The sequence below is a fragment of the chloroplast genome of Gossypium raimondii, assembly GCF_025698545.1.
Source record: "Gossypium raimondii chloroplast, complete genome".
NCBI lineage: Eukaryota > Viridiplantae > Streptophyta > Magnoliopsida > Malvales > Malvaceae > Gossypium > Gossypium raimondii.
In genome coordinates, this window is record NC_016668.1 from 45,001 (window position 1) to 55,000 (window position 10,000).

Consider the following 10,000-nt stretch of genomic DNA (forward strand, 5'->3'; position numbering starts at 1 on the left):
GTCAATTCTTTTGGTGTCCCATTTTTTTACCCTACCATATATCCAATTGAATGAGATTTCTCATAGATCTATCGATTTGTCTCGGGTTAACCAAAAGGGGTTAATTACATGAGTTTCAAACTCTAATTTGGATTAAATTAATAATAAGTTTTATCTTTTCTCCCACCTTCAGAAAAATAAAGCATAGGCATTTCGGGGCTGTCGTCCGTTAGATTTTTCTGAAAGGTAACTATCTCGGTTTCATATCATATAGAAATTTATATAGAATCCTTGAAAAAGACTTCTTCCTCATAAAAAAGACTTACTGTCTTTGGGATCTGATGCTACACCGCTGCTCAATAACTTAGGGGATCGGCTCTATTACATAAGTCGATTCCTAATTTTTATCTCATATCATGACATAAATAAGCAGTTCTTATTTATTGTATCGGCTCAAAACCTCGCTAATTGATCTTTACGGCGCTTCCTCTATCAATTAGATCTTTATCCATAGAATAAAGTATCTAGGCATATATATTTCTTCATATTTCGACTTCTATGAAGTTTCTTTTTTTGTTACAGCTGATAAAAATCGTTTTTTGGACGATGCAATATGTAGAAAGCCTATTTTTTTTCTAGTATTTTATTTACTAGCGTGTTTATTTACTAGCGTATTTATTTACTAGCGTATTTGCTCTTTCTTTCCTTTTTTTATTTCTATAGTGGAGATAGTCGCACGTAATGACAGATCACAGCCATATTATTAAAAGCTTGTGGTAAGAACGGGTTTCGTTCTAGTGCTCGAAAATAATATTCTAAAGCTTTTGTATGCTCTCCATTACTTGTGTGGATAAGGCCTATGTTATATAGTATATAACTTCGATCATAGGGATCAATTTCTAGTCGCATAGCTTCATAATAATTCTGTAAGGCCTCCGCATAATTTCCTTCGGATTGAGCCGACATCCGTTACGGTCGTCATTCGATTCAAAGAATTCTCCGTTCCAAAACCGTACATGAGATTTTCACCTCATACGGCTCCTCCTTTATGTGCATAATGAGAATAATCCATGGAATTAAAAAAAAGGTCGAAATATTGTCATTATGAACTGAGCGGGGCTAATGTTTTTACAAGAAATCTCTAGCCAACCCTCTTGCAAAAGATCTTTTCTTACCATCAAGCGTGTTCGTACTAGATAAAAAAGTAAACTCCAACAATTTCTTTGTTCTCAACGCTCCTTAATTTCCAGGAATTAGTCACTTCAACAATCTTCGATGGTTATATGGGTATCCAAAGTACGAACAAGATGGATGTTTGTTGTCCCAACCATTTCTCTTAGTTCCGATCCCGATAAAGAAAGGGAATCATTAATAACAAAGTTTTCGTGTTGTTGATTCCTAGGCGTAGTGCTTCTTCCTCTATGCCGCCTATTGGTACTCGTGTAGTAGGGTTGACCCACAATACAGACCCATAGGTGTAACCTTTCGCTCAATACTCGAATCAACAATTGAAGCATCTGAGGTTGCATTAATCGGGGATACACGACAGAAGGAATTGCTTTATTTATAAACTTCACCTTCAACAAGCGTAGATTTCTTTTTTGTTTTCAATAGCCTTTTTTCTATTCTGAATAATGTGTCTTTTTCCTAAGACTGAGAGTGGTAAAGTAAATAAAAAAGTAAATAATAAATAAAGGAAAATATATATATAATAATAATCAAATCGCACCATCTCTGTAATAAGTAAATGCCTCTTTTTCTCCTGAAGTTGTCGGAATTATTCGTAATAAGATATTGGCTACAATTGAAAAGGTCTTATCAATAAAATTTCCATTTATCTGCGATCTAGGCATAGGTAGCAATCCATTCTATAACTCTTTTCATTACCCCTCGTGAGAAAATAAAATGATCTCACAAACAAAGGAAGTGTACAGTACGAAATAACATAAAAGTAGACCCATTCCATTTTTTTTTCATTTTTCGAGCCCGGAGGCTAAAGAAAAAGTGATAAAAAAAGTGATGAAAAGTTTTCTATTTTTATAGCAAGTTTCCTAGTTAGAATTGATATTGTTCGTACCTATCGAACAATCTAATATGAATAACTCGCTATTCGCTCGGGGTATCGGCCATAATAATTATGTAGGAGAGATGGCCGAGTGGTTCAAGGCGTAGCATTGGAACTGCTATGTAGACTCTTGTTTACCGAGGGTTCGAATCCCTCTCTTTCCGCACCTTCACCTAATTCGCCGATGTAACTGACTACAATGTATCAAATCAAATAAGAACATATACTAAAGAATTAGACCCTTCTTTAGTATAGATTCTCTATTCCCAATTCCTTTTTAATATGGAATACGTAAAATAGCATACAGGGGATGAAAATCTCCTTACGTATCTATCATACATGAATAGGAGAAAAATCTCCGAATCAAACCCATTCCCCTGTCTTCCTTTACTTAACCTTAACTCAGGTGAAAAGGGGGCAGAACCCTTGTTTTGTTATTTTAGTTAGGTTTAAGTCTGACGAGAATAATATTCTACGACAAGCAATTCATTTATTTTCAAACCAACCCATTTCCTATCTATTATTTGATTGACTAATCCTTTATATTGTAATGTGTGAAAGGTCAAATGTTTTGGTAATTCCTCATTGGTGGATGAATCAAGATAATTTTGAATCAGAGTTCTAGATTTTTGTTCATCCCTCGCTGAAATAATATCTCGGGGTTTGCAGCGATAACTTGGTATATCTACTGTACGCCCATTAACTAAAATATGTCTATGGTTAACTAATTGACGGGCTTGAGGAATAGTCGAAGCCATACCCAATCGAAAAAGGATGTTATCCAACCGCATTTCAAGTAATTGTAGTAAAACCTGACCTGTTGACCCTTTGGCTTTTCTGGCAATACGAACGTATTTAAGTAATTGTCGTTCTGTAAGGCCATAATGAAAACGCAATTTTTGTTTTTCTTCTAAACGAATACGGTATTGAGATTTTTTACCGGGGCGCGATTGGTTTCTAAGATCGCTTCCGGCTCTAGGCCTTTTACTAGTTAGTCCCGGTAAAGCCCCCAGACGGCGTATTTTTTTGAAACGAGGCCCTCGGTAACGTGACATAAGGACTCCTTATTAATTTGAATTTTATTGAAATTTCATAAACCGAAATTAAAACTGAACTAAATGAAGCGAAATCGACTGAAGGATTGGATTACAAATATTAATGAGATGAATTGGATCAATATCCATACTTTACTTTTTTGTATTGTATATAATGTATACAAAAAATAGAAATAAAAATATATATAATAATATATAAAAATAATATATAAATATAAAAATAACTAAAATAGTTAGAATATATATAGAATAAAATAGATATAATATATAAATAAATTGAATAGAATATTAAATATATAAATAAATTAAACCAAAAGAGTTTCCTTAGAGTTTCCTTTTTTTTCTTGATTTATTCTGCAAAGATCTAACTCCTCAAATTGATCCCTAATTGGAAGTTTCGACGAGATAATAAACAGATTGTTGACCTTTGGAAAGAAAAGGGGAAAAAGCTTTTTCACTGTTTGTTCTTTGATTTCAAAAAAAACATTCTAAATTATGTAAAAAAGGCAAAAAGCAAACAAATAGGGAAAGCCGGCTATCGGAATCGAACCGATGACCATCGCATTACAAATGCGATGCTCTAACCTCTGAGCTAAGCGGGCTCAAATAATAGAAATTTGGTATTCATAGGGATTCAGCAAACTATTAGGATCTTATCTATTAACTATCTATTAGTTATTCATAATTAATATGAATTATTAATATGAATTATAGACTCGAATTTTGATAGAATTTTTTCTAATTTTTAATGCCATACTTAATATAAATATATAAATATAACATATTTAATATAATAATGGTAGATTCAATCTAATATTCAAGCTAATGTTGATAGAATCTAATAATTAAGAATATAATAATTCGATTTTAATTTTATATATATATATTTATTATTTATCTATATATTTAATATCTTTTTTTATATCTTAGTTATATTTCTTTTATATTAATATAGTAATATAATATTACTAATATTACTGACTCCATTTTGATTTTCTAGTTTATTTTATATTTTAGTATATTTTACATCTAAATTATATAGAAAATTTTTTATATAGATTTCATTTAATCGATCGATTTAATAGATTTAATATAGATTAAATTTATTTCTATTTAGTTTCGAGTTCTAAATAGAGATAATTAGAGTCAAAATCTTTTTATGCATTTATATATTTTATGATTCTAGAAATGAAATGATACGTTATAAGTCTAGATAATTAGAATGAAACTCTTTTTAGACTCAAAAATTTGAATTATCTTCGAATTCGAAATAGAAATGAATGGAATAATTAGTTCTAGTTATTAAATATAAATAATTAGTTCTAGCTATTATACTATAAAAAAAATAATTTATTTCATTTTTAATTTTAATAATGAATAAATTCAATTTTCATTTTGATTTTTTTAGTTATCTTATTCTTATTATGGTTATATAGGATGGTCTAATAAAAGGAAAGGATAAGAATCAAAATGAAATTAAAGAAAAAAAGATGCAACCCATAGAAATGAAATCCAGATCATAATGAGAGACTCCTTTCTTTTGTTTTCATTCATAAAGACCGAAGCTAAGACGAAAAAAAGAATCGACCCTTCGAGTATTCCACCAAATTGCCTGAGAAAACTGAGAGTAAGAGGGACATATATATGTTATGGAATACCCATCTATATTGAATTGCGAATACAGAAATGATAAAATATTTTCCGATTGGACCAAATAAAAATTAATATGGGTCTCCGATAGAGACGAAAGACGATAAACAAACAAGAAAATAGGTAAAGACCCTTCGATATAAGAATCTGTATCTATATCTACTAAATTCAACGGTTTCGCATAAAAAGAAAGCAAATAAATAAACGAAAGAAAATAAACAAATGAAAGAAGGGGGAAAGGGGGGGAAAGGAGGGAGAAAGGGGAAAGGAGGGGCATCCTAATGAGATCCTAATCTCAAGACACAAAAGGGGATATGGCGAAATTGGTAGACGCTACGGACTTAATTGGATTGAGCCTTGGTATGGAAACCTACTAAGTGATAACTTTCAAATTCAGAGAAACCCTGGAATGAAAAATGGGCAATCCTGAGCCAAATCCTATTATTTTATTATTTTACGAAAATAAACATGAACAAAGGTTCAGCAAGCGAGAATAATAAAAAAAGGAAAGGATAGGTGCAGAGACTCAATGGAAGCTATTCTAACAAATGGGGTTGACTGTTGGTAAAGGAATCCTTATATCGAATATCGAAACTCTAGAAAGGATGCAAGATATACCTATTTTTTTATAGGTATACTAATGAAAAACTATCTCAAAAAAGACGAACCGAACCCGTATTTTTTTTATTTCTATTATATGCAAAATCAATTTATATTTATATGAAAATATGAAAAATAAAAAGAATTGTTGTGAATCGATTCCAAGTTGAAGAAAGAATCGAATAGAATAGTCATTAATCAAATCATTCACTCCATAGTCTGATAAATCTTTTGAAAAACTGATTAATCAGACGAGAATAAAGATAGAGTCCCGTTCTACATGTCAATATCAATACCGACAACAATGAAATTTATAGTAAGAGGAAAATCCGTCGACTTTAAAAATCGTGAGGGTTCAAGTCCCTCTATCCCCAACCCCAAAAAGCCCGTTTGCTGTCTATTTATTTTATCCTACCCTTTTTGTTAGTGGTTCAAAGTTCCTTATGTTTCTCATTCATCCTATTCTTTGCCGTTTTACAAGCGTATCCTAGCATAGCAGAATTTTGTTCTCTTATCACAAGTCTTGTGATAGAGTGTGATATATTGTGATATATATGATATACGTAGAAATCTCTTGAGCAAGGAATACCTATTTGATTTGAATGATTCATAATACATATGATTACTCATATGGAAATTTACAAAGTCTTCCTTTTGAAGATCCAAGAAATTCCTGTTCGAGACCTTTAATTTAATACTTTTTCGTTTTTTTTTGTTTTCATTTTTAATTGACATAGACCCAAGTCATCTAGTATTATGAGGATAATGCGTCGGTAATGGTCGGGATAGCTCAGTTGGTAGAGCAGAGGACTGAAAATCCTCGTGTCACCAGTTCAAATCTGGTTCCTGGCATATGATTAATTTGTATGAGTATCTACTCTACAAATTAATTGATATGGATCGACATAATACATACTTATCTAGCTAGGTATCTGAGAGTAAACCCTCTCTTTATTTATTTCATTTTGTATTTTTTTCTCTTTTTAAAATGAGCAAAGAGTCTATTCTAATGTGTCTATTATAATGTAGTAAAAGACAAAATTTGCTTATCTTTCCTCTTCTTTTTTATTTGTTCACACTGCGGCTTCTCACATTCAAAAAGAATGGTAATACTTCATACATATTTAATTAAAAGATTAAAATAGTTGGTTGAAAGGCCCAACAAAAAGACGGGTCTAGAGGAGTTCAAGGATAGAAATAACCAAGACTCATCTCAGCTACAGTACAAATAGAAGCCGATCCCCTTTCATTTATTTCTTTGTATTCTCTTTCATATTCCATTTCTTCATTCCCTTCTATGCGACTCTCTAGAGTTCATCTAAGTGATGTGCGCGATACAAAGTTCACGGTACAGAACCCTTGTTGTTCATCCTATTGTCTCGGCTCGTCCGAAATAAAATAAATAAAAAAGTCTCTTCAAAAATCGAGAATCTCAATGATGTATTGTCTTTTATTTCTTTTTATTTATTAGCCTATCCATAAGAATACGAATGAAACCTCAATTCCTCTGTTTGAGCTAGAAGAAAATGTACAAATTCCTTGAATATTCGAAGTTGTAATTAGTTTCTTATCATTCAATGAGCGTCTTGTATTTCATAAAAATTGGGGGCAATGTAATCCTTACGTAAAGGCCACCCTATCCAACTTTCGGGCATTAAGATACGTTTCAGCCGTGGATGATTTTCATAAGAGATTCCCAACATGTCATAAGATTCTCGTTCTTGAAAATCCGAACTTTTCCAAACCCAGAAAACAGACGGAATTCTAGGGTTACTCCTTGGAGCAAATACTTTTATACATACCTCTTCCGGTTGATCTACACCATACTCTATTCTCGTAAGATGATACACACTGGCTAACAGTCCGCCTGGTGCTACATCATAGGCACATTGGGAACGTAGATAATTGTAACCATATACATATAAAATAACAGCAATGGAATGCCAATCCTCAGGCTTTATTTGTAAAGTCTCTATTCCTTGGTAATCGAAGCCCAAAGATCTATGAACTAGCCCGTGTTTGACTAGCCAAACAGACAAACGACCCTGCATCTTTTTATCTCTCCCGCACTTTTCTTTTTTATTTGTCATTTTTCTAAGATAAATATTTCGCATTTATGATGAAATCGAATTTATGAAGATTAATTCGTTGTCTGTTTCTGTAAAAAAAAATCCTACCTAATTCACTAATTCGTGGGAAGATAGTGAACCCTTGTAGTTGAAAAATGTTTCAGGAGGAATCTCTGAAGTAGATGGTGGTTGATAGAGCAATCCTTGATTATAATTTCCAGTACGAGTACTACGTACAAGACAAAACTTGTGATTGGTAGTAAAACACCGATCCCCCTGTTGAGATCTAATTCGATCTTCATAGATTTCGCGAGATATTTTCTTACGAAGTTTTGTTATAGCATCTATAACTGCCTCGGGTTTAGGGGGACAGCCCGGCAAATAGACATCCACGGGAATTAGCTTATCGACCCCCCGAACAGTACTATAAGAATCAGTACTGAACATCCCTCCTGTAATTGTACACGCGCCCATAGCAATAACATATTTAGGTTCGGGCATTTGTTCATATAATCTCACTAAAGAGGGCGCCATTTTCATTGTTACTGTTCCAGCTGTTAAAATTAGGTCTGCCTGTCTAGGACTCGATCTTGGTACCAGCCCATAACGATCAAAGTCGAAGCGTGAGCCTATTAATGAAGCAAATTCAATAAAGCAACAACTGGTACCATAAAGAAGCGGCCATAAACTGGAGAGTCTTGACCAATTTGAAAGATCATTTAATGTAGTTGAAATAACTGAATTTTGGGTTGTTCGATCAAGTAAGGGAAATTCGATGGAATTCATACTCAATGGTATTATTATTTTGACTTTTTTCTTTCTTTTTATTATCTGAATATTCAGGAACTAAGACCATTCCAATGCTCCTTTTCGCCATGCATAAACTGAACCAACAATTAGGATAAGCACGAAAATGAAAGCTTCTATGAATACGGGTACCCCCAATACATCGAAACTCATTGCCCATGGATAAAGAAAAACCGTTTCAACATCAAAAACAACAAAAACTAGAGCAAACATATAATAACGGATTCGAAATTGTAACCAAGCATCGCCCATTGGTTCTATACCCGATTCATAACTAGAAAGTTTTTCTGGACCCTTTCTAATCGGGGCTAAAACTCCAGAAATTAGAAATGCCAAAATAGGAATAGCACTTGATATTATTAGAAATGCCCAGAAAATATCATATTCGTAAAGCAGAAACATAGACGAACTCCTATGAATGTGAAAAATAGATCGGATTAGTCGCTTCGACCTGGAATTCATTGTCAAGTCATCCGCAACTGTTTGTTTAGTCAAAACAACAATTCAGTTTGATCGAATCGTCTAGTTTCGTTTGTTTGCTGTGTTTCCATGTTGCGTTTTAAGATTTATTGATTGGAATTAATCCTATTTTATTTACATTCCACTTATTTCGATTTCATTTCGATATAGTACTAATTTGTATAGTACTAGTATAAATATATATTTATACTATATATAGTATAATACTATACAAATCCAAAACAAGTAATACTTTTTCGTTTTCACTTCATTTCGGATTTTTCTAAATAAAAGGAATTCTAATATCTAACTAATATCTAATATTTATTAGAATTTTAGAAATCAAAAAACTTTTTATTCGAAATTCTATTTATTCTAAATAGAAATTCGAAATTATAGATTTCGAATAAATAGAAATTTTTTATTTTATATCTATTTATATAGAATCAATCTAAAATCAATCTACCCGCGAGGATTAATTAAGAAAATGGGGTTTTGTTTATTTTATTCTTATCCAAGAATAAAAAAAGAGCGATTGGATCCGTTGAAATGCGCTTTTGTTTTCAGGGTTATACTCTGAGTGATCTCCCTGTGAGCGAGCTTATGGGAATGATTTGAACCAAGCAACTGGAAGCGACCATTTCCAATCAACAAAGAATACAATAATTAGGAAAAAAACTATACAACTTTTTTATTTTTAGTTGTATTTGGATATTCTTTATTGTTTTAGTTTGCTTTAGTTTTAAGAATATTATTTTCATTTCATTTTTCTTAATTTAAAAAATTAATGAATATTTAAAATTAATAAAATATAAAATTCGAAAATATAGGGCTATACGGACTCGAACCGTAGACCTTCTCGGTAAAACAGATCGAACTGATTATTATCAAAATGATTCGGCCTATTTCAAAGACCCAACATGCATTTTTTTTTTGCATTGGGCTCTTTCATTAACTGATAGAAATATCAGTTAGTCTACCGTATATATTTTTTTCTAACAGAAAAAAAGAAGACGGTTCCGTGTGCTCTGATTCATTGTGCTCTGATTCATTACTGATACAGGAGCACTTCCAAAGTGTTTCAAAGAGGGGAAGGGTTATCTTGACGTAGGTCTGCTTCTGGCCTAGATCAATCTAAGTTAAATGGAGTCTCTACCATCCTGATTAAAAAATCAAACATGAAACTTCATACACCTTAAGATTCATAGGACGAAAAGAGCATTTTTGAGGTCCTTATACTCATTATGCCTAGCATTGAATAGACCGGGTATTCACCCTATCAATATCTCAAATCAATGATGGGTTCGATTCGGATC

At 32.3% G+C, this 10,000-nt stretch overlaps 5 protein-coding genes and 5 non-coding genes; 3 read left to right on the top strand and 7 right to left on the bottom strand. All coding sequences in view use genetic code 11, as the record gives it.

Annotated features, from left to right (window-relative positions):
- ycf3 (photosystem I assembly protein Ycf3) overlaps positions 1-1,832 on the bottom strand; it is a 2,056-nt gene extending 224 nt beyond the window's left edge. The window contains exons 1-2 of one mRNA in view: positions 1,707-1,832; positions 718-945 (exon numbers count right to left, since the gene is read on the bottom strand). Coding sequence (YP_005087694.1) covers positions 718-945; positions 1,707-1,832 — 354 coding nt within the window.
- Positions 1,833-2,121: 289 nt separating this feature from the next.
- trnS-GGA lies at positions 2,122-2,208 on the top strand. The gene has a single exon. It is a non-coding gene; the product is annotated as a tRNA-Ser (tRNA).
- Positions 2,209-2,493: 285 nt separating this feature from the next.
- Positions 2,494-3,099, bottom strand: rps4 (ribosomal protein S4). Its single transcript has one exon. It carries the CDS (start codon positions 3,097-3,099, stop codon positions 2,494-2,496), a length of 606 nt encoding a protein of 201 aa, YP_005087695.1.
- Positions 3,100-3,628: 529 nt separating this feature from the next.
- On the bottom strand, positions 3,629-3,701 carry trnT-UGU. Its single transcript has one exon. It is a non-coding gene; the product is annotated as a tRNA-Thr (tRNA).
- A 1,356-nt stretch (positions 3,702-5,057) lies between these two features.
- Positions 5,058-5,723, top strand: trnL-UAA. One transcript has 2 exons: positions 5,058-5,094; positions 5,674-5,723. It is a non-coding gene; the product is annotated as a tRNA-Leu (tRNA).
- Positions 5,724-6,128: 405 nt separating this feature from the next.
- Positions 6,129-6,201, top strand: trnF-GAA. The gene has a single exon. It is a non-coding gene; the product is annotated as a tRNA-Phe (tRNA).
- Positions 6,202-6,923: 722 nt separating this feature from the next.
- ndhJ (NADH dehydrogenase subunit J) lies at positions 6,924-7,400 on the bottom strand. Its single transcript has one exon. It carries the CDS (start codon positions 7,398-7,400, stop codon positions 6,924-6,926), a length of 477 nt encoding a protein of 158 aa, YP_005087696.1.
- A 126-nt stretch (positions 7,401-7,526) lies between these two features.
- Positions 7,527-8,204, bottom strand: ndhK (NADH dehydrogenase subunit K). The gene has a single exon. The coding sequence runs from the start codon at positions 8,202-8,204 to the stop codon at positions 7,527-7,529; it is 678 nt and encodes a 225-aa protein (YP_005087697.1).
- Positions 8,205-8,264: 60 nt separating this feature from the next.
- On the bottom strand, positions 8,265-8,627 carry ndhC (NADH dehydrogenase subunit 3). The gene has a single exon. It carries the CDS (start codon positions 8,625-8,627, stop codon positions 8,265-8,267), a length of 363 nt encoding a protein of 120 aa, YP_005087698.1.
- An 884-nt stretch (positions 8,628-9,511) lies between these two features.
- The window catches only part of trnV-UAC, a 680-nt gene continuing 191 nt past the window's right edge, over positions 9,512-10,000 (bottom strand). The window contains exon 2 of one tRNA in view: positions 9,512-9,548.